Source organism: Macaca fascicularis, chromosome 1 (assembly GCF_037993035.2).
Source record: "Macaca fascicularis isolate 582-1 chromosome 1, T2T-MFA8v1.1".
NCBI classification, from domain to species: Eukaryota; Metazoa; Chordata; class Mammalia; order Primates; family Cercopithecidae; genus Macaca; species Macaca fascicularis.
In genome coordinates, this window is record NC_088375.1 from 7,814,107 (window position 1) to 7,839,375 (window position 25,269).

The window sequence follows — 25,269 nt, forward strand, 5'->3', positions numbered from 1 at the left end:
CAGGTGGGGACACTAGACAGATACCTGGGAGAAAGTGTACTGCCCCGCCCCGCTCCCGCCCCCCAGGTGTTGCCTTTCCACCCTTTGGGGAAAACATCACTAAGTGCAGGTGCAAGTATTGGGAGAGAAGAGAACTCTGTCCTAGGGAAATGCTACCGATGAGTTTTTAGGGTGAGCATCAAACACTTCTCAAAATGAGTATCCAGAAAATGAAGTCAGCTCAAACGATAACCAAATGGCTATTTCTACCTGGAAGATTGTAATTTCTTATAATTCCTTGAGGGTATTATAGGTGTCAACTAATTTTTTAAAAAATCCATGTCCTGTGTCACTTTCTCCAGCCAGCCCCAGTTTGTAAGAACGCGCCATGTGGGGTGGGTGTTGTGAATGATGACGATGAATCAGGGGAGTCCCCTAAGCACCACCACTGGGATCTCACTGAAGTCTCTCTAACCCTTTGCAGGGCACACTGAGAATTCTCGTATCTGAGAGCGGACCAAGTTTTGAGCGACATGGCCCAGGGGAATAATTACGGGCAGACCAGCAACGGGGTGGCCGATGAATCACCTAACATGCTGGTGTACAGAAAGGTAAGAATGTCTTCAGTTTCTTGGAAAACGGGAAACTTCTGGCTTTCTCGATGTTTTTCCCCTTCTAGATCAGAGTATGTATCAACTTTGTGGCCTTGTGGATTCCCCAAATCATCAGTGATTACGTACTGTATACGTGAAAGTGATCTGACATTCTCCAGTAATGCATACGTGGAGAAACACGTTGAAGTAAATAAGGCCTCCTCCCATGTTCCCTGCTGGTTTTGCATAGATTATTCTTTCATGAGCAATAACAGCAAATTTGGGCATTCCAGATATTTTGGTTGTTATACACATGATTTAGTAGCATCCAGAATAATTTTAGAAGCTTTTTCTTATACTCACCTCTAAACATTTAGGTTATAATAATTGCGTAAGCGTATCACATTTTAGAAATAAAAATAGACCACTTTGCAGTTTTGTGGCAAGAGAGAGAATGTGTCTGTGTAAATGTATGTGGTTTAATAGTTTTGTTCTTGACTAGTCAATTCTAGTCTTTTTTTGTCTTAGCCTAAATTATTTTTTACTTTCTGTTACTTTTATGATTTGGGGTATTTATGTGTATTTATATTCTAGTGCCATATACCTGTTAAATCATTAAATAATATTTATCTTGCAGAGTTGCTTTTTTTTTTTTTTTGGGCCACAAATAGGTTTGGCAGCCTTATACGTTTAATAGCAGTGCTACCGGCAACAAACTTTTAGACATTGAGCAACCATAATAAAGGTGCATTTAAATATTGCATGTGCTTTCGAGTGGTTGCTTAGGCAACTTCACTCTGGTTATCATCAACAATCTTACTAAAATTAAGGATGCAGTATTCTTCTGCACCAATCATTTTTATTGCATTTTATAAATGATTTTTTAAAGTATATTATCTGGAGTGCTTATTGGGCAATATTTCTTTGGTTAACACTCACATGGTAAAAAGGAAGTCATACTTTGAAACACCCCAAAATTGTTAAAGGTTTTAATTTGAGAGAAGCCCATTGAAGAGTTCAAGATGTTTGCATTTATCTCTTTTTCAGTAAGAGGATCAGAACTGATTATGAATAAAGATGAAAGACTGTGTCCTACTTTAACCTCCACTAAATCAAAACTTTTCATCCGTGTAGCCCAGAATCATTAAAAGGTAGTGATGAATATGTGTTTGAGGGAGTATTGCTATGGCTTTAACGGAAAGATGCGCAGGCGTCCTGGTACAATGCTAGCTGTTTTATTCTCTAGCGTTGGCAAACAGTACTATATTGTGTACTTATGAATGCATTTACATGTGTGTGAGATAAAACAGTATGATGGGAAAGAGAAATCAGAACCTAGTTGTCTATGTTAGTCTTAAAGCATTCCAAGTGCGTAAATCAGGAAAATAATCCACTTGAGTTTAAATTACTAGTATTGTATTTTTAAGTTAATTGAATTAACTGGATACTTGTCTATTCTAGAGTTGGTTTTGAGAAGAAATATTTTGGGGGGAGTTGGGTGGTTTTAAATGTCATAATATTTTGTATTTTTGGTAAAACTCTGAATATTGTAATATGCAAGCTGTGAGAATTTTGAATTCTATCTTATGGGTGTATACAATGTGAAGAGTTAGACTTTTGGTTGGAAAAATATTGGTTGGAAAAATATAGTAGTAAGCTATTTCCGTTAGACTAAACAATTGTATTCCCTCTCTGTTTCCCTTTAAAAGATTAAGGACTGAGTAGATTGGACACCTAATAGTTATCTTCATTAGAAATAAACTAAATATGCAGCAACCCATGTGTGTCAGTCAGTTAGTTATTTTGAGAACAAATAAAATAAGAAGACAGGGCTTTTAGAAATAGTTATTTGACTGTTTAGTGTATCTGAGCCTCACACTGGTAATTTTGGGTTTACTCTATACTGTGTTGTATAGCATCAAATCGCCATTGATTTTACTTTTAAGTTAACAGACTGTAATGATTTCAGGAAGAGAATGTACTACCTCATTTTTTAAAAGCATGATTATTTTGTTGATTAAGCTTAGAACTGCTTGTGCTACTCATTTTTCCCTTCTTTTATTAGCTCCTTGCTTAGGATTAGTGACCACATATAACTTACTTTTCAAAGAAAGATTTTCCTGATAAATCATTATTGGAAAAAATAACTCATTTCAGTAAATTTTACTCTTAATGCTTACCTATGGATTGTCTGTCTATTCTTGTATTCTCTGAGCATTTGTTTTTTGTTTTTTTTTGTGATAGAAATAATAATATATAAATAATATCAGATAATGTGTAAAGAGACACAGTGTCCTTGCTTGTCATTTGCTAGTTATCAGGTCAAACTGTCTATATCTGTGTGTAGACGTAGATCGGGACATCACATATTTCATGTGTCCATTATGCTTCTATTTTTTCTGTCTTATATGGGCTTTCCATTCAATATCTTCTCAGTAGAGGCCAAATTTCAATGTGAAGAACAACAAAATAATTGGAGAGGGGTGTTGGTTGAATATGTGTGTTAGGATATTTCAACTGCTCCGCCTTCATAAAAGAATAAACACTAGATTACAATGCTTATTAGTCAGGAAGTCAATCAAAGACTTAGAAAAAAACTTCAGTTCCAATAGGACATTGCTTAGTAACAGTGGAGAGAAAGGATAGAGGAATTGCTGTTCTATCGACTCATGCCCATTTTCCCTTCTACTTCACTATTGAAGCATCATTCTTGAAAGTGTGTTCTGAACTGGGAGCATTCGTGGTGTTTTGCCTCCTCGTGACACCTCCTGTTTACTTATTGCGTACGACTCTGAGGATTTACAAACACTGAAGATATGTATGTGCTCTTTCCATTTTATCTCCATAGGCTATTGGTTTCCAAAGTGGAAAACACAGAAAAGCTGGGATGTATAAATTTCTTGTGTTTGTTTGATCTCTCTCTCATTATTGCTATCCTCATACAAATTACAGGAGTTCCTCCAAATCACGGAAAAATTCCAGGGATCTGTTTTCCATGGAGAAGTTCATAGGAATCTTATGGAAAAAATGTACAGTGGATAAAACTCTGACTGTTAAGGTAGAGTGGATGTCACCCTATTGAAGGGCACAGGTGATGGTAATGCTGCTTCATGATCCGAATTAGGGTTGCTACTTGCAAGTCAGTCTTGGATGTTGGCTGGTAGGTTTTTGGCGTAATACAGGGAGTCTCAATAGAGTTCATCTGATGTCAGAGACACATTCTAAAAATCCGTATAGCCAAAGTATTTGCCTTCTCAGTTCTATTTAGAGGGCTGTCTTTTCATAAGCAGGTGATTAAATTACAATGGTTATGTTGTTTTATGTACTTGAGGACGTCTCATTTAAAAGCACATAAAATCTTGTGGCTTGACTGCTTTTATTCCTGGCACTTTTTAGGCCTCCTTCAGACAGGCCCCTAACTAGATTACAACTAGAAGTCATCAACCGCCTTGGGAAAAAGAGACCCAACTAGCTCCACGAGGTGCTGGATTCAGATCAGCTTCTTGAAGAATCTTTAGAGGTGATAAGTCAGAACTCAGTGTGACTTGGTGTTGATGGATCTTAAACAATACCCCCATTTTTGGTCGGCTTTGGACAAAACTCTCCTTTGTGGGGGCAGCACTGGCCATAAAGAACAACTGAGTACAGGGAGAGAGACTCCGAATTTGGTGTCTGGCCAGCATGCTGTCCACTAGACAGTATACATCACTTTCAGTCCAGCAGCTGACATTCCTGCATTTGAAAAACAAAATTTCTAGGGCACCTTGAAGCCAGAGCTTCAAACTGGCTGGATTGCTGGCTTCTCACTCGTAAGACTCCTCAAAATGCTCATTAATTTCTGATATTATTGCAGCAATCATTTATGCTCAAGCTGTCAGAAAAGAAAATGAAAATGTTTTCCCATTCATTATCTTACTGCAGTAAACATGGTTTTGGAAATAGCAAACTTACCAAGTTCACTGTTCCTCCCCCATCTCCTTCTTCCCCTTACCTTTCTCCTACTCCCATTCTCTCCTCCATTCTCCTCTCCTGTCTCTTCATCCTTATATAGTCGCTTGCTTTGCATTTGTTTGTTTTCATTTTTTTCATTTCAAACCTGACTTAAAGTTGAAGACATAAGTTGCACTGTTTATTTAGTCATAAAGGAGGAAACAATGCCTTTTGGGGAAGAGAAGAGATGACAGCCTTGTTACCTGTGAAGCTCAGGTGCCTGGATAAATCTTTCAAATATGGTATCATATGGTGGTAGTGGCAAAAGGTTATTATTTTAGGGTTAAGGTGGCTCCATTCTGTTTTTTTTTTTTTTTTTTTTTAAGTCAGGGTCTTGCTCTGTTGGCCAGGCTGGAGTGCAGTGGTGCAATCATAGTTCACTTTAACCTTGAACTCCTAGGCTCAAGCTATCTTCCCACCTCAGCCTCCTGAGTAGCTGGGACTACAGGTGGGTGCCATGATGCTTGGCTAATTTTTTTGTTTTTTTCTAGAGATGGGGTCTCACTATGCTGCCCAGGGTGGTCTTGAACTCCGGGGCTCAAGTGATCCTCCTCCCTCAGCCTCCTAGACTGCTGAGATTACAGGCATGAGCCACAGCACCCAGCCGTGACTGCTCCATTCTTGAAGACCAAGGCGAGACCACTGGCTTTTCTTATATGAAGTCACAGTGAGAGCTATCACCCAACCAGGAAGAGTACTTAAATGCTGATTGACTTGACCTAAGCATTGTCTTTGAAAGCTACTTCTGAAGTCAGCCTGTTCTGTGAGAGGAGACATACTTGCCAGAAAGAGGAGTGACTTGATTTCTTCTTTGGAAGAGACTGGGCCACAGACATTAGTAGTCTCTCAGCGTTGAGCTAGCTGACATTTTCTACATTAACTCAGTGGATTTGTCAGTGCAGTACTGCACATCTGGTCAACCCTGAGGGTGTCAATATTTCTCCCCTAAATCCCCGTTGTGAAAAATAATCTTTGACCTTTTTTTTTTTTTTTAGATGGGTTCTCATTATATTGGCCAGGTTGGTCTTGAACTCTTGGGCTCAAGTGATCCTCCTGCTTTAGCCTTCTGAGTAGCTGGGATTATAGGCATGCACCACCATGCCTAAGTTGATCTTTAATATTTTTGAACCTTAGTAGTCTTAATCCGTCTGGGTTTACTACATGTTAGCAGAGTGAGGAATATGTACAAGGGACAACAAGACAAAGACCCCCTAGAAAAGGAAGGAATGTGTGTAAAAGATCATTATGAAAGGCATGGTCCTTTTAAGCCCTCAGATTTCTAAATTAAGGGCTCAGATGGGAGGCAGGCACTGAGAGAAGTATCTTGCCATTTTTGAAAAAGTTTTAAAAGCAATGTCTTTTGTAAATCAGATTATTTGAAAGAAACTTTCTGGACCAAGGGATGTTGTCTACCCTAAACATATTCAGACCTGTTTTTTCCTCAGTGATACTAATACTGACGTGTGCCCTGAGATAAGATAGGACCATCATTGATATTTCCATGATGATATTTCTTGATGAGAAGTAGATAGAAGGATTTTATGAGTAATAATTTAATGATGCATTTTGCATAATAATTGAGTTTAGAGCCGGAGAGTCTTCCAGGGTTGAGCTCTTTCCTCACCAGTTGTTGTTTGTCAGTGCTATTTGTGGGATTACGATAAGGATTTGTGGCCTGAATTTTATTTCTTTTGTTTCCCACTTCCAATCTCCCTGAATCTAATTGATCAGAGGAAAGTGCGAATGTGCAGAAGAGAAGTCCTCGAGGGATTTTATTACCTTCTAATAGCCTCTGTGGTTCTAGTGAGTGATGGAAAGCGGAGTATTTTTAGGAAGTGTGGGTGACAGAATGTGATCACTGGGGAGAATGTGGAAATATTTTGAATTTGGACAGTTTAGTGACTTTAATGTTAAGTCTCTTTGAAAACAGGATTGTGGAAAACAAGCAGCACAAATAATTGGCCCTTGCTTTCCACTTCATGACAGTGATAAGGAGGCTTATGGATATGAGGGTTATGCAGGCTTCTATCCTACTAAATATCAACCTAATTATAAAATGATTGTAAATGATAGAGTGGGTGCCCAGTTCCTTAGGAAACAAAGGCCCGCTTCTTTCTGCCATTTGCCCACAGCAATGCAAATGTAACTGGGCTTCTTTTTAACGCCCTTTTGTCTTGTGTCTAATTAACAAAAGTCTCAGGACCTTGGAACACTAACAGACAATCGTGAACTCAATTCTAGCTCCATTGAAATTGCCACCTGGTCTCGACTAGAAAATATTTTGGCCGAGTGGCCTATCTAGAAAGATAAATTGTTATTTTGTCTTCTGGAAAAATATATAAGAAATGGCAATTTTATGAAATTAGTTGGGTTCCCAAAAAGTTTGAGAGCCTTCTTATCTCTGAGCCTTTCTGGTGATTAACAAGTAGAAGTTTTCTTAAGGAGACAATGGGTGGAAATGGAGGAAGCATGTGTGCTAGAATTGGGAAGTCTTGGTTTTAAATCTCAGCTCTGCCACTGTTTCATTGTGTGGCTGTGGTGTGGCGACCTAACTCCTTTCTCTGCAGTTTTTTTAAATCTATAAAGTGATGAAACATAAAAAATGTTTTAATCTTTTCTTCATAGGGCTGTTTGATGCTCAAATGGGATAGCCTGGGGAAAGTGTCTTGCATAGAACCTAATCTATATTAGGTTTCCAATAAATGACTGCTGGTATAATTAATATTATTATTATCATTATTATCTTATTACTATTATATAACAAAAATTGTTAAACATCAGGTACTTGCCAGGTGCGGTACCATATGCTACCATATTTTTTGATAATGAAAGAAAAGTGAATGTTTTCACTACCTCCAGTCATTTTTTTTTCTGGTGGAATAAAGAGGGAGATTCTGTAGGATGCGTTGGTAATACCATTTTTATGATACTTACAATGTCCTGTCTTATATTGTTTAGTCCTATGTAGCTAGCTTCCTCTACTCATTAATGGGAAAGTCTTTGGAGTCTTGTCTTATATATCTTGGAAGTCTGCACAGTTCCTTGGATATTATGCAAGCTATATAAAGCCTTAGAATCCGGGAATTTCAGAGGTGAAAGGAAACTCAGAGTTTATCTACTTTTTCATTTTGCAGATTATGAAATTTAGGATCAGAGAAGTAACACGATTTGCCTGAAGTCGCACAGCTTGAATTCAGGTCTTTATGTATTTATCTTTCTGTGGCCTCTCTTTCTTTCTCTGTCAATAAATTCACTAAGACTTTGTGTTTGTAATTTAGTGTCAGTAAATAATCAGCATCCTGGTTGCTTCACGGACATCGTGGATTATACCAGGATGTCTAGTCAACCACTCTAAATAGATTAGATGCTTTTGTCCTCTGACCTGTAGTTTAGCTCTTGGAACCCAGGAATGATAAGATTGGGAACTTAGTCTGACCTATTCTGGTGGTCATTCCGTTCATATCTGATCTTAGATGGAAGTCCTAGATTTGATGCCCTATGGCGATGCAGTCCAATAGAACTTTCTATCATGACAGAAATGTTCTATGTGCGCACTGCCTAATATAGTAGCCACCCGCCACGTGAGGTAACTGAACACCTGAAATGTGGTGAGTGTTATTGAGGACCTGGATTTTAAATTATATTTACTTTTAGTTAATTCAAATCTAACTGTAAATAGTCTTGGTGGCTAGTGGCCATTGGATTGGACAGCACAGTGATAGGAAGTAAAGGAGTTTGAACAAATAGCATCAAGTCCAAGAAAAGAGACAAAAAAAATATGCTATACTTAGCTTAAAAATTGCATACAGTGCTTAAAACAAAGTAGAGCTCAACAAATGATTTCTTTTCCGAGAGAATACAACAAAAGTTTTAAAGGAAGACCACAGACCATGGCCTCGTAAGGAAATGGTAGATATCATGGTAAATGACACTGAATATTTACTTGGTTTATGACTTTTTTTTCTCTTTTTTTAAAACTTTCAGTGGTCTGAAGTGAGTGGCTCTCCTAACATCAGATGACATAGGTTGTCTTTCAGTAAGACAAAGGCCTGCATGTACCATGAATGTACTGTGCAGGGTGTTTATGGGGCCTCAGATGATTTGCTGATGTTGAAAGTATTTCAATTCATCTCTATTTCATAGCATCTCAGAGATGTATCACAGCCACTCCAATTCCTAACAAGACTGAGCAAAAACCGGAAGCTTCTGGGTAAAAGGGATTTAAAGTGTTTAGAACTCTTTCTGAGAATTTTAAATTGAGGTATAAAAGGAATCTATTTTTTATAAGCTCCCTTCTGTTACCTATGTATCTGAACTTCTAAAGGAGGACGATAGCCCATGCGGAGGTAGTAGTCATGAAGGGTCAAAGGACTCCGAGTCAGAAGAGCTGGATGTGAATTCTGACCCCACCCCTGAGTAGCTACGTAAGCCTGGGCATGTGTCTCAACCTCCCTAAGTGTCCTTGCAAAAGCCATCTTTGCAAAATGCTTCCTGACCAAGTCTTCCTCTGCTTGCTGTGTGTCCCCATGGCTGTAGGTCATTTAGAAGCCCAGCTGACATGATTTCCCCCATTTACTCATTGCTAGAAGATGTCAAGAACAATACAAATCTACATGACCTTCATTGTCCACAAAAGCTCTCCATGTCAGCCAAACTGGTTTCGTAGAAATTTTTTTCTCTAGTACAGAAATCTGTGGACATTTTTCGTTGTTAATACTTAAGATGGTGTACACCAAAGGATTTTGAAGAAATTGGATACCATATAGAGAGAACAGATTCATACTAATATGGCTATTAACACGTAATTAATATTATTACAATGTTTTTTCTCTTTGAACTTTTCTAGGTGCATTTGCTCTGGAAATCAATGTCATTTGTCACTGGTTCTAAATTTTATATTTGATATTTTGTTTTTAGGCTTTTGATTGATTGTTAATATTGAGTGTTTACTTACCATGTGCCAGGTCCATTTTGTATATGACTTGTTTTCTTTAAAATAATCTTCCACATTGGTTATTAGTATTCTATTTTTCTAAAAAAAAAAAAAAAAAAAACAGCTGAAAACCAACTTATGCAGACTGAATGACTTCCCAAGATTAGTGGGAGAACTGTCGAGCTATATGAGGCTGGAAACACCTGTTTTTCACTGCAGTGTCTCAGGACCCAGAACAATGGCACAAAATAGGTGTCCTCAAATATTGGTTGCATAGATGCATGAATGAATGAATAAAATAGTGAATGAATGCCTGGTCCAAAGTTCCTACTCTTGCCTCTTTACTGTGTTGCTCTCTAGATAAATGAGTGAATGGACAGGACATTCAGAATTGAAGTCCATTCATTACATATGCATTTGGCCTTGGCTGTGTATGGGGTAGCTATGTATATGGTAAGCACTGATGATAGAGTTTCGGACGGTGCAGACAGGTCTGAGCCATCACGGGGCTTAGTTTACCATGGCAAACACAGATGTCAAGCAACTCATCACAGGGTGATTAATGCCATGAAAGAGGAAGAACTGACTGATATAAGTTATTTATTTTTGGTTTTCTGGTTTCTAAAATAAATATTACGTTAACCTCCATTTTCTGTTGGCAGTTCTTTTTTTATCACATTTTATTTTTATTGCTCTCTGATAGCACATAATGTAATAGAAACACATATTTTAAGTATGTTTTACATTTGTATTCAAACTCTGCAAGTTGAAAAATAGAAACATTTAAGTATTTATTTTCTTTTATTTTTGAGATGGAGTCTCGCTCCGTTGCCAGGCTGGAGTGCAGTGGCACGATCTCGGCTCACTGCAATCTCTGCCTCCTGGGTTCAAGTGATTCTCCTGCCTCAGCCTCCCAAGTAGCTGGGGTTACAGGCGTGCACCACCATGCCTGGCTAATTTTTTATATTTTAGTAGATACGGGGTTTCACCATGTTGGCCAGGATGGTCTTGATCTCCTGACCTCGTAATCTGCCCACCTCGGCCTCCCAAAGTGCTGGGATTACAGGTGTGAGTCGACGTGCCTGGCCTTAAGTATTAAATTTTTTATTGTCATTTGTTGCTTCTTTGATTTGGAAATTGGAATTTGGAATTTTTTCTTCCCCAAGATGCCATGCCAGGCCTTGCAGTTTATATTTCATTAGTCTCTAATTCAATTTATCTTTTAAGTAGGAGCAATATTCATTTTACTCACTTTTATAATAGAAAAATAGGCATTAAGAAATGTAGGTATCTCCGGATAAATATACAATCATTAATATTTTTGTTTGTACCTTTATAAAAACTCTTCTCACGGAATTCTGGTATTCCACCTTCATGATTATACTTTAGTTTTCAATACAGTATCATGGCGTAGTTCACTGTCTACCTTTTTAAACTTTTATTTTAGGTTCTGGGGCACATGTGCAGGTTTGATATATAGGTAAACCCATGTCATGGGGGTTTGTTGTACAGATTATTTCATCACTCAGTTATTAAGCATAGTTATAACCCAACAGTTACTTTTCCTGATCCTCTCCTCTCTCCCATCCTCCACCCTCCGATCGGCCTCAATGTGTGTTGTTCCCTTCTATGCGTCCATGTGTTCTCATCATTTAACTCCCACTTACAAGTAAGAATATACACTGTTTGGTTTTCTGTTGCTGCATTAGTGTGCTGAGGATAATGGCTTCCAGCTACTTCCATGTTCCCACAAAAGACATGATCTTGTTCTTTGTTGTGGCTGCATAGTATTCCATGGTATGTATATACCACATTTTTCTTTATCCAATCTGTTATTAATGGGCATTTAGGTTAATTCCGTGTCTTTGTTATTGTGAACAGTGCTGCAGTGAACATTCGCATGAATGCGTCTTTATAATAGAATAATTTATATTCCTCTGGGTATCTGAGTACGTAGCACAGTACCCAAGGTTTAACAGCCTCTGACACTTAGCAGGTGCTTAGTGAATGAACTAAATTGAGCTAAGCTCATGTTGAAACTCCTCAGGGATTTACTGTGACAGATGAGGCAAAGGTATTGATCATATCCCTTAAAAAACAAAATATCTCTTTTCATGGGTTCTCAATCAGGCTTTTCTAATTCTGACAACTCAGGATTGTTGAGGCTATCTAAACTGGCTAGCAAGAAAGAAGAAAAAAATACCCTTGTAATTCAGGAAATGTACTTGTTAAGCTGAAGGGCTTATAGCCAGACTGTCTGGATTAAAATGCACTTAACATGAATCCAGTTACTTTACCTCTTTGAGTCTGAGTTTCCACATCTGTAAAATGGGATATTGTTAGTATTACGTGAACAGTGCATGTAAAGCTTGTATAAGTAACATTTCTTCAGCGTCTGTTAACTGTTCATTATAATTGTCCAGAAAAGGGACATGGATTTCCCTACAAATGGAAGTGATAACATCTAAGGAATATTTTCTTTTAAAAAGTTTCTTCATCTTATTTTAGAATTTGCTGCTCTCCAGTGGCTTGATGTTTTGTTCAAAACCGTTTTATATGGTAAATATAAAGCAGTATTTAAAATTTTTCATTGTGACATAGTTCAAACAAATACAAGAGTGGAGAAAAGAATATAAAGAACTTCCATACATCTATCACATGGTGTCAACAATGATTCACCACAAGTAAATCTTGTTTCATTTCTGCTTTCCCACTTCCTCTATGCCCCAGTTGATTATTTTGAAGCAAATGCCATATATCATTTAGGATATAAATTTTTTTAGTATGTACATAAGGCACTTTTAAAGAAGATAAAGTTATATAAAAAGGTAAATAAAAATACTCTATGATTTGTCTTGGGTCCTTAGGTTAGTGACACATCTTACTCAATGTGCTTTAATTTTTTTTCATATTTACACAAAGAAGTCTGTTGTTCTTTACTTTTTCTTTTTTTGTTTTTCTATTGTGGTAAAAATATGTATCATAAGACGTACCATTTTAGCTATATTTAAGTGCACAGTTCAATGACATTAAGTACACTTCACATTCTTGTGCGACCATTATCATCATTGATCTCCAGAACTTAATCTTCCCAATCTGAAACTCCGTACCTGTTGGACAGTAATTTCCCATTCCCCTACCATCCTCATTGCAATCACCATTTGACTTTCTGTCCCTATGAATTAAACTGCTCTAGGTACCTCATATAAGCAGAAATATGCAGTATTTCTTCTTTTATTCTGGCTTATTTCCCTAGCATAACATCCTCAAGGTTCATCCATGTTGTAACATGTGCCAGAATTTTTTCCTTTTTAAAGGCTGAATAATATTCCTTTGAATGTATTTACTGCATTTTGTTTATTCATTTAACAACGGGCAGTTGGGATACTTCTACCCTTGACTATTGTATATAATAGTGCAGTGAATATGGATATACAAATATCTGTGTTGAGTCTCTGCTGTCGGTTCTTTTGGTGTCCACCCAAAAGTGGGATTGCTGGATCACCTGGTAATTGTACTTTTAATTTTTATTTATTTTATTTTATTTTATTTATTTACTTTTTTGAGACAGAGTCTCGCTCTGTAGCCCAGGCTGGAGTGCAGTGGCGTGGTCTTGGCTCACTGCAAGCTCCGCCTCCCAGGTTCATGCCGTTCTCCTGCCTCAGCCTCCCGAGTAGCTGGGACTGCAGGCACCTGCCACCACGCCCAGCTACTTTTTTATATTTTAATAGAGATGGGGTTTCACTGTGTTAGCCAGGATGGTCTCGATCTCCTGACCTTGTGATCCGCTTGCCTTGGCCTCCCAAAGTGCTGGGATTGCAGGCATGAGCCACCGCGCCCAGCTTGTACTTTTAATTTTTTGAGGAACTGCCATACCGTGTTCTCCAGTGGCTGCACTGTTTGACATCTCCACCAGCAGTACACAGAGGTTCTGATTTCTCCACATGCTCACCAACACTTGCTATTTTCTGTTTCTTTGGTAATAGTCATCCTAATGGATGTGAAGTGGTATCTCATTGTGATTTTGATTCACATTTCCCTAATGATGGAGCATTTTTTCAAGTGCTCATTGGCATTTATATATATTCTTTGGACAATCTATCAACTTTTAAAGGCAGGTCGGATTGTCTGCAGTTAGGAAGGGCTTTGGTCTATGGACCGTACAACCACTAAGATTTCTGTCTATCCAAAACTCTGTTGACATTTTTGTTGAAATTTCTGAGCTAGCTTTTTGATCATGGGGAGGTCTTTAAAGTCTTTGTAAATTTTGTAATTGCTTTTTACATTTGCTTATTAGCTCACTATCCACTGAGGAAAGATGAACTCAGCTCCAAAGGCTGATATGCAATTTCATTAGCAATTGAAATAATCTCATGGAGGTTTTTTCCCTTCTTGCAGCACCCATTTGACCTTATGAGGGTAACTAATGTTACTCTCATTTACTGAGATCTCCTTCATTGCCACTGGACATTAAAATAACATGTGCTAAATCTCTGGCTAGGGATAATATTTTTAGCTGCTGGTGTGCTGATGGGCCTAATATTTTCCTATTCCTGCTTTTATAGTGAGATTTTTATATTTCCTCTTTCCCATTGGACTGTTATTTCTAGCTGACTAATATCCAGGTAGTATAAGAATTGAAGAGTACCAGAGACCAGGTGTGGTGGCTTATACCTGTAATCCCAGCACTTTGGAAGGCTGGGGCGGGCAGATCACTTGAGGTCAGGAGTTTGAGACCAGCCTGGCCAACATGGTGAAGCCACATCTTTACAAAAAATACAAAATTGGACGGGCGTGGTGGTACGTGCCTGTAATTTCAGCTACTCGGGAGGGTTCTGAAGCAGAAGAATTGCTTGAACCCGGGTGGTGGAAGTTGCAGTGAGCTGAGATTGCACCACTGCATTCTAGCCTGGGTGACAGAGTGAGACCCTGTCTCAAGAAAAACAAACAAACAAACAAACAAACAAACAAAGAGTTGAAGAGTATCTACTTGTACCTGTGTGGATTTGAATATTTGAATCCAGGCTCTCTCACTAACCAGCTGTATGAATTGGTCAAGTTACTAAACCTCTTCAAGGCTCACTTTCCCTATTTGCAAACTGGGATAATAACAGTACCTGCCTTAGAGTTACTATGGTGATTAAATGAGCAAATGCTTAGTACAGGACCTGGCACACAATAAATACACAGTGTTAGCCATTGTTACTGGGTTTGTCTGTTTCCCTGTCTTCCTCTCTTTCTCTCTCTTTCCCTTTCTCCTTCCTTCCCTTTTACTTCCTTTCTTCCTTCCTTTTCCATCTTCTCCTTCCCCTTTTCCACCATTTTCAGTCTTAATAGTTTAAAGGACAAGAAGCAGGTAAACTCCGTATAGCTTTTTACACTGAACATTTTAGTTTTAGTAAATATGACAAATTATGTTTTTCATTTTACCAAGTATTTTACATCTATGTATATATATATTCCCATTTATATGTGAAAACCTGTGGACTTGTTATTAATTATTTTCACTTTACAGATGACTTTTATGGAGGCTCAGTGACTTTTCCACAACATACCGAGTAAGTTGCAGACCTGGGACTCACATTGTTCAAGATAATCTTGGACAAGTCAGTTTCTCTCTCTCTCAGCCTCCATGGGAAGTAGGGATCATACTTTCTGCTTCACAATGATGTTGTAAGGATTAAATTCGATGACAGAAGAAACCAAACCGTTTCTACCATTTCGTGATTGTGTAACTGGGGTGGAATACCTCCATGAGCTTTTGCGTTTTAATATGGAAAATCAGGATCGCATAAAAATTGGGCTTGATGTCCTCCAGATGATGGTTAAATTTGAATACAGTTTCTCCTGCTGAATAATGTGCCTAGAGGGTGCCCCCCATTTCAGAGACCTTCGTGGCAGTCCCAGTCCTGTAAGAGGATTTCCAACTCCGTGCTAAAATAGCCTCTTTGCCTTTCGTTCTCTTTGTGTGTAACCCCTTCTGTCACTAGTGCTTTTGCTCTTGGCTTCATCTCTCTCTCCTTTACTTTCTTACTTCTATTTTCCTCCAAATTCAGCCTCTACTTCTCTGAGTCACTATCTACTGTTTTCTTTTTCTTCTAATTTATTTTTCTTTTATCTTCTTTCCATTTGAATGTTTCTCTTACCTTTTGCTTATTCTTATCTTTCCATCCTTAGCTTTCAGGGTTTTAGTTTGAATGAAACCTCAATAATTGACCCTTTTGGGTGATGATAGTGATGAAGCTTAATTAAGAAAAATATTACAATAAGAGTACAGTGAAAATAAATTCGGTTTTAATTGTTTTAGATCTATGAAATAACTGCTTTTGGAGTTTTCGGATGGGGGAAGCTACCCATAGCTCCTGAAGAATCTTATAAATGCTTTAAGGAATATCCCAGATGCTCTCAGAATTATTTTAGTATTTTTTTCTTTCTTTGGCTTTGTTTAGTCTCCCCATCCTTTTATTCCCAATGCACTTAAGTTTGGACAGCATTAGTGACTACACAGCATTCCCTCTCTTCTGAGGATAAGAAGAGAGATGTATTTGATTATAACCAGAAAAGTTATCATTCACTTAGTTTTGTGTGAAAAGATGATTTCAACTAGCTCTCTCCTTTCACCTGAAATCTTAGGCAGTTATGCATTCTTTTCATCATATTTCTTTTAACCGATGTGGTGTGGCTTAGTGTTAAGTTTTAGTACAGATCATTAGGGATGGAAATTTGAATGGAGTCCAACAAGCGCAGTTTATCTGTTGGAAATAGGTTCTAACTCTCCTCATTAACTAGACTTATCTACATCCTTAAAACACATGAGATGGTCTTGCCCTGATAGTTTATTAGAAACAAATTAATTTACTTGCTCTGTATTGATTTGACTCAAAGCTCACTGTCAATTTATAAAGCTGTGATAAACCTTTCTGTCCTTGGTATTTTCCCTCTTTTTCTGTGGTAATGGCACTCGCCATTTATCTAGGCACGTGGCCATCAGCATAAAGGTTGTATCTCCTAGGCTCCTACACAGCGAGGCATGGCAAGATGGTATATTCCAGCCAATGGGATGTGAACAGCTGGAATGCAATATTCAGAAAGTGCTCTTAAAAAAAAGGCATGCACCTTTCTTTCTTTTTTTTTTTCTTTTGTATTTTTTGCTGGCTAGAATGCAATCATCTTGGCCAGGATATAAAAGCTGAGAGTTTACGACGGTAGAACAACAATGGTCCCTGATGATTACAGGGTCACCATACCTGACCTGCCTACATCAACTTCTTTGCTACAGAAAAATTGCTTATATTTTCTTTAAGATATTACAATCTGTGTTTTCTGTCACTTGCATCCAAAACGAATTTTAACCAGTTCAGCATCCATATCCAGTGCCTTTTAAGAGCAATCTATTTGCTCTCTAGAAATAAATTTCCTTTAACAACTGAAAAGTGTTTATTGCATCATGGGTTTTCATGTTTCCTTTAAACAACTTAACAGCGAGACTCTGACTTTGATTAATTATGCATATGGTTCAATTTAATGTAGCAAACATTTATCGAATAATTATTGTATGCAAGGCCTATTCACAGTAGCAAAGACATGGAATCAACCCAAATGCCCATCAGTGATAGACTGGATAAAGAAAATGTGGTATGTATACACCATGGAATACTACGCAGCCTTCAAAATGAATGAGATCATGTCCTTTGCAGGGGCATGGACAGAGCTGGAAGCCATCAATCTCAGCAAACTAACACAGGAACAGAAAACGAAACACTGCATGTTCTCACTTATAAGTGGGACTGAACAATGAGAACACATGGACACAGGGAGGGGAACAACACACACTGGGGCCTGTTGGGGTTGGGAGAGAGAGAGCATCAGGATAAATAGCTAATGCACACTGGGCTTAATACCTAGGTGATGGGTTGATAGGTGCAGCAAACCACCGTGGCACACATTCACCTGGGTAACAAATCTGCACGTCCTACATGTGTATCCCAGAACTTAAAAAAAATTATTATGTGCAAGGCAATTTACTAAAAGCAACTGGGGATAAAGAATCAGTGATGATGATAATATATTCTTTATCAGAGTACTGCACAATCTCGAGATTGAAGGACAAACAGATTTACAAGTAATTTCCAGTATATATAATATATAAGATATAAACATATATTTGTATATAATACACTATATATATATCTTATAACAACCTCATAGAATTAATAGGATAGTTATTCAAGTTTTTAAAATTGCCATTTTCCTACAGTGGAAGCCTGGAAAGGTTGTCATTTGCCCATGTCAAAGAATAAATGCAAATGAAAATGTTCTGATTCATTATACTGCCAGCTCAGTATGCTAGGGGTAAGAGGAAACATTTTTTTAAAAAAATATTTGAGCTTATTTTCTTACCCTGGAAATTGGTTCCTCATGTGACAGGTTCTGTAGCTGAAGAAGCTTTTCTTGTAATGTCTTTGCTTGCTTGGAAGTTTAGCTGATTTAAAAATGGAATGCTTTTACATAATAAAGCAAAAGCTGCTTAAAGTTGTAGAGACAGGCCAGTACTGGATAGATTTATTTCAATGCTATATTGGATACACTATTTTATGTTTAGAATCATTTGGTTTAGCATATTTATGAAAAGCAGTATGAATTTCTCCCCTTGGTACTATCTTTGGTGGAAATTGTACATTCTTAACCATGGAGACGAGTTCCTCCTGAGCTGGATTTTCACAGAGTCAAATAAGCACATCAATTTGTGGTGCCTCAATATATAAAAGATATCCACACAACAAAGCAAAATATGAGCATTTCTACCATCACTTAATGCATGTATTCCTTTTTAAAATCTCACATTCTGAAAAATCGCTCACTAAAAATAACTGACGTTTTGAGGAAAATAGAATTGGAACAGATCACTCAAAACACTTTAAACACTCAAAATATTTAACGTTATAATTAAGCACTAACCAAAACAATAGTGAGCTTATGAGAAATACTAGCACAATTATAAGAACATGTTAGTGTCCCCACAAATAAATAATCCAGTAAATAAAAGAGTTTACCTTTGAAATTGAAGGCGAAGGTAGGTTGGCGGAAGAGTATGTATGGAAGTACTGAGTTACCTGAATTATGAAAACGAAGTCAGAGGGGCATTGGCACCAGAATTTGCAGGTGGAGGAGCAGTGACAGGCTTAGTATAAAATGGTTCTGGCTCCTTCTTGAGTGTTTGCTTGTTTGTTTTGTGCATTGAAATGTGCAATAAATACTTTTGAAACCGTGCATTTAGCGAGATGGAGCCAAGAGAAAGAGCGTGGTATAGCGGGCAGCGTGTTCAGTACTGTATCTCTGTATGACTTGTCCATCCTCCTAGCTGTGTGTGTTTTGTGTTCAGCTGCTGTGTCTTGGTGGCACAACATACAGTATGCCAAGAAAAATGGTGCAGGAACCAGTGGGGCTTCCATGTTGGACTACGGTGATTCCCTGATTTCCCAATTGTGTGGGGTCTAATTCTTGCTACAGCACTGTACTCTGGTAGAACACACTGTGCACTAAACGACTGTCCAACTTCTGGTTGTTCAACTGGAGAGGCCGTTCGAGACAGGGCAAGAAACAAAATGAGTGTGTTTGAACTAAGGATGGTACAAGGACAAGAGGCATGAACAATGGAGTACAGAATGGTAGAAAAGGGAAGATAAATGTTTTGAGAACCCATCTGATGCCAGATTTTATTTTGTTTGATTTTCCTAACAGTCCAGTAAGGTGAGTTTCATCTCTCCATGCTACAAATGAGGAAAACGAGGCCTAGAAAGTGTAAGGATTTTGCCCAAGATCACACAGATGGAAAATGGTGGTGTCAAGATTTTGAAATCCAGCCTACCTAACTCCACATCTTGTTTTTCTCTAAGCTGTACCAAGCTACTTCCCTACTGGGTTGGAATATGGAATCTGAAGCCCATGTGTTTAAGGCAGTGAGTGACCAGTCTGTGTGGCTTTGTGAACTTGATTGAGTCTTTTAAACTCTCTGAGCTTCTTTAACTTCACGTATGAAGGTGCCAGGAATATCCTATTCCAGAGAATTATTGTGACAGCTGTGATGAGTTACATACAATTGCTTCATAAATGTTAAAACATTATACAAGCAATAAGGCGTTTTATTTTCCCTCCACAAAACTTCCACTTCTTTACATTAAAAATGATAATAAATAACATTGAAGATTACAGGGTTAATCATTTATATAATTCTAAGAAAGAAAAGAGTTTCTGCAATGGGGCAAAGATATTTGGTTCCAAAACAAAGTACATCTGTGTGTTAAGAAAGCCGAAGGAGGAAGCACGAGTTACAGCTGCAGACGCTGTTGAAATTTAACCATAAAACCAAACAGGTGGTGAGTCATTCAATCCTGTCCTAGGGTTTCTGCAGAAGCAATAATATTTCTGTCTGGATTCCTATATTTTAGGGATTATCTATCTCTTAGTTTCTACTTCCTCCCCTTCTTCCACATACATCCTATGATTGAACATTTCAAAATATTAGGAATGTGTGGAGGTGGCATGCTCTGCAAATATATTTTGTAAGATTTAGGTAGTCACATGGTTACATGGTTACATAGCCTCAGGAAGGCTTAGGGCTAAGTGAAGTCTGATGATGCCTCTTAGAAGTTGGACAGTCTGTACAGCATTTCCTTTCTTAGTTCTACTGTGACATGTGGCTCTAAAGCTAATCTGATGTGCCATCAAAATATTTTAGCCTCTCTATTCCTCAGATAATTTTGGTTATACCAAGGCTATGTAGAAAAAGTGGTCTGGGATAAGAATCTTGCTACTAGTACTTATCTTTAAAAAAAATCTTCATAAAAAATGTTGGATGCTATAAAAAAAAAGAAGCAATCACAATCACACTACTCTAACATAACAACTCTAAAATATTTGATTAGTTCTTTTATATGGTGAAACATACACATACACACACACTCTCATATCAGCAGTATATCAGTGGTGGTGCGCTAGAGCCAGTTTAGACAGTTTTGTATATCTCCCTGAATCCACAACCCCACATTGATGTTGAAAAATTGAAATTAGCCATGGTAGGAGTATTTATATCATGAGAATTGGCAAGTGCTATAAATCAAGGCTCCTCCACAGGCCCTGGAAAACTGGTTGATGAAGAGCATCTACCAGCACATCACTCTGCGTGTGTGTGTGTGTGTGTGTGTGTGTGTGTGAAAATCTTTTGAGCTCTTTAAGAACAGAATCTCTCTGTGATTTTTGCGTGTTCCAATAGGACCAACACATCACTTGATAAATTTAGTGGATATTTATTAAATGCCTGACAGATTAAAGAATGTATGAAGGGAGAAAGGGTTAGAATTGTGGATAACATTTTAACAACAGATTTGATACATTGGTTCACTAATATTTTATTAATAAGTAGTTCCTCAGATCCAGAGAAAAGTGGCAGTTTTGCAGTTTGCTGTGGAACTTGTTTAATTAATAGAAATTATTTTCTCCAATTCCAGGATCATTAAACATCCATTTAATTGCCCACAGAGTGGAAAGTACATAGGACTAATCCAAAGAGCCTGGTCCTGACATTATTACTAGGGGCTTGATTTGCACATTCTGTTGAATCTTAATTCTTAACTTTGTGAAATGTTCATGTATCTCTGTGTGTGAAAGGGGTATAGTGGATGTAAGGATCATGCTAAGTTCTTAAGATACCTTTTAGGGTGCTGGAATAACTTCCTCTTCTCCCATGTAACTTAGGAGATATAATTCATCTCTCAAGGTTACAGACTCCCCTTTACAAGTGGGATCAGTCTGTAGTTTCTTGCTGTGCTGTTTTGATTTTACTTGGTTTAGCCCCACTTATTAGTGTGGAGATTGGAATAATCAATGTGCAGCAAATTAATTGCCCCATGGATATTATTTTTGATTGTTTAGAACATTAAACTGGCAGAACCCAGTGCCCTTGCCTGCTGATTGTTAATGACTTCTAATATGTCAGAATTTAATGATGCTTGCAGAAATAAATATTTGGTTTATTCTGTATTCGCGTTTATTTAAAAAGTCTTTGCGTAACACAATTAATGATTCTTGAAGGGATTCTATAACTAGAATTACTGATGGGATCTTTTGCCAAGAGATGCTCTTTTTTTCCAATTTTTTTTTCTTGCAATTTCTTTAGTAAAGGTAAGGAACGGTCACCGCATTCAAAGGAAGGTGAAAAATCCATGGATATTTTTATGTGACTTTATAAAACTACAGTATGGAAAGAGAACTTCATGAATTGAGCGGGTACTACTGTTTTGGAGGAGTTTTACTGGGTCGTCCCTTCCAACTGTATTGCCCTGCAAGGTAAAAAGAACTTTCCAACTAATAGCCTTTCACTGTGGAATGGGCCCCTGCAGGATAGTAGGTTTCCTCTTCTGAGAGGTGGACTGGCTCAGAGGCCCTGAGCAGTTGAGGCTGGGGGAGTATCCCTGAGATGATCAAAGAATCCCATGTTCTGGATTGATCTTTATGACCCAGTCAATCCCAGGACCCTAGTACTAAGAGTTTCCCCATCCCCATTGCTCTCCAGCAACAAGAAAGTGCAAGCCTGAGGATGGATCTTGCTATTTCAACCACCGGCCTTGTGATTAGTGGAAATCTTGATTACTCTTTATGGGAAAAAGATTTCTAACTTTTTAATTAACCACGATCTTCATAACTTCAGTGCAGAAGCTAAGAATTGTGAAAAAGCTTTTACTTTTCTTGTCCATTTTCTGCTTATCCTAGGTAGGGATTTGATATCTAGTTTACCTTACTGGGGAAGGGATGGAGTACTAAAACACTTTGAAGGTATACATGTACATATGCATGTACATATACGTACATACATATATGTATATGTATGTATCTACTATATATATGTACATATAGATCAATGTATCAGTTTGGTTTAACATCACAGAACCAAACAATGTTTATAAAACTATAATATTATAATTGCTATTACAATAATATTAATTACTGTTTGTAAGGAAGTCATCTAACTTTCACAGAGACTTATTAACATACGGAAATACAAAGGAACATTTTTCTGTTAAGAAGAGACAACTAAGATGCAAAAATAAAGAGAAAAGTTTTGTACTGAAGAAGGTATCTAAAGCTCAAAATTGCTTTTTAATAATCTTGCGAATAGAGTATATTATCTATGCAAATAGTTTTAATATCCTTAATGAACATAAGAAAATACAGTGAATTCCCTTAATTCGCTGTAAAATTGTTGAGATTTCAGTCAAAGCATGACCATTATGCATAGTAAAAGAGTGCCATATCTAAGACTTATGCAATGTTTTGGACTTTACATAGTGTTTTCGGAGATATTATTTCTTTGTAGTCCTCACAGCAATCATCATTGTGTATGGTAAATGAGGAATATCAGTTACAGACTTAGCCAAGATTATAAATATGGAAACATGAACCCACTTTTTTTTTTGAGACAGAGTCTGGCTCTGTCGCCCAGGCTGGAGTGCAATGGTGTGATCTCAGCTCCCTGCAAGCTCCGCCTCCCGGGTTCACACCATTCTCCTGCCTCAGCCTCCGGAGTAGCTGGGACTACAGGCGCCTGCCACCTCGCCCGGCTAGTTTTTTGTATTTTAAGTAGAGACATGGTTTCACCATATTATCCAGGATGGTCTCGATCTCCTGACCTCGTGATCCACCCGCCTCTGCCTCCGAAAATGCTGGGACTACAGGCACCCACCACCTCGCCCGGCTAGTTTTTTGTATTTTTAGTAGAGACAAGGTTTTACCGCGTTAGCCAGGATGGTCTCGATCTCCTGACCTCATGATCCGCCCACCCAGCCCCAATTTTCTACCTCACAAAGTAGTTCTTGTCCCAGCTGAAGTCTCTTCTTATCTCCCTGGCCTTATCTGGATGTCGTTTTGCATACATCTTTTCTAACCGACTCGAAATAAAAATCGGAATTACCCAAATGGGACACATCTAGTTACCGCTAGATTCCCCATGGCAAATTTCCACATGTGACCTTTCTCTCATTTTAACAATCCCATTTCACCAACGGAGTGTTATTCTATCAAAACCAGTAGTCTAGCAGGGCTTGAGAGGAAAGTGGTAGAAAAAGCTAAGGGGGGCAAATGACAATATTGTAGCAGTCGATGCCTTAAGGAGCACCTGGGTCTGGCTGTTTATTGATCTGTTTTTGAAGTCTGTTCTGAACTACGACAACTGCGTTTCCTCTCTGTGAAAGACCCTTCAGAAACAAAATAAGACCTTGTATTTGTTATCCCTTTCCCTCCAGGCGGGGAGTGAATGGAGACAGAGTGGAGGGCTCAGCCCCACATCACTGTTCATCATTGTGAAATAAAACTCTCCATCCCTTGCAGGTGGCAGGGAAAACAAAGGCTGCTGGGGAAATGGGCCTGTTCATTGTTCATTGCCTGTTCAATGTCAGACACCCTCCTAGGTGGTTCTGAAGGTGGAATTCTAATTTTTTTTCTTCCTTCCGTTCATGTCAAATTGCGTGGAGTATTGAGAGGCTTTACTGTATCGATAATACTAAACTCGCCAAGGAAGGTGAAGCTGCCAGTAAGTTCTTGCTTTCGGTTTGCTTCCAGATATGCAAATGGGAGATAGAAAACACAATCAAGTTTTCCTAACAGCTTTCTACAATTAATTAGGTTTTCTCTAAAAAGGAAATGTTTCGTTGTGTTAGATACTTCATGGACTCTTAGACTGTGAAAGGGCTGTGGAAGTTTTCTCATTCACTCCTCCCTCTGCTGCATGCCAGAATTTTCTCCCTCTGTATGACTTCTTTTAGTGGGAAGGAGTCCACATCCTCAGGAGGAAGTTTTGGTTGGACACCACAAATGATTATAAATTAGTTCCTTATATTAATATAAAATCTATTTTTCTGACATTCTTTCCCGTGGTTCTAATTTACATTTCTGGATTTACATAGGGTGTCTAATCTCCTTTCACACAAGATCACGTCACCTACACCAAAACATCAATCATGGCCTCCCTAAGCCTTCTTTTTCCAGGATTAATGTTTCTGTTTCATTTAATCATATCTCACATGATGTGGTTTGCAGATCCATTATCCTTCCTGTGGGCCTCCTCTAGACAGCCCCTAACTGGCTGATGCTTCACTTACCTCCAGTCCTGTGCTTACAATTTCCATTACTGTTGCTTGCATGATTACCTTTAAAAACTACACGGTGCTCTTTGGAATAAATGTTTGAAAGTCAACCTCATAAAAATGTAAAGACTGTAACAGAGGCCAAGGGGGCAGTGGGTGGAAAGGAGATTCAGCAATGAAAATAGCCAAAGTACAATTTTAGAAACTTGATTGTTCTCTTAGTCCATTACAAGTTAAACATTCCCAGGCCAGCAGAATTCCTCCTGCATCTGCTGAAATCCCTTAGCATGTTATTGATGCTTCTCTAGTGACACTGATATTTTTCATCTCTTCATTACCATACATCTTTCTGCTGTGAATGAATGAATAATCACCTTATGCCTCCCTAACTCTGGATATCTGAATAGAAGCTGTATTGCTCATTTTGCTTCTCTCTAAAACATTCGTGGTCACATTTCCAGCTGATAGTAAAATTGCCAAAAGCTCTACCTCTGAATAGTGGCTTATTTACATTTCTCCTGTTAGAGAGACCGCATTAGGTGTAACCAGTAAGTAAATACAGAACTAGAATAACAAACACAATTGCTAACTCTCAATTCTGAACTTTGTCTCACAGTATGCAAATGAGTAAGTAATA

At 38.1% G+C, this 25,269-nt stretch overlaps 1 protein-coding gene across 11 annotated transcripts in view; it reads left to right on the forward strand.

Moving 5' to 3' along the window:
- RGS7 (regulator of G protein signaling 7) overlaps positions 1 to 25,269 on the forward strand; it is a 564,000-nt gene that overhangs the window by 892 nt on the left and 537,839 nt on the right. For all 11 annotated transcript variants that reach the window (XR_012433585.1, XM_065542364.1, XM_074037698.1 and 8 more), the window contains exon 2: positions 464 to 590. Coding sequence is in view for 4 of the 11 variants with exons in the window: in XM_005539673.4 (XP_005539730.1) it covers positions 513 to 590 (78 nt within the window). In the remaining 7 variants the exon portion in view is untranslated. The remainder of the gene's footprint in view (positions 1 to 463; positions 591 to 25,269) is intronic.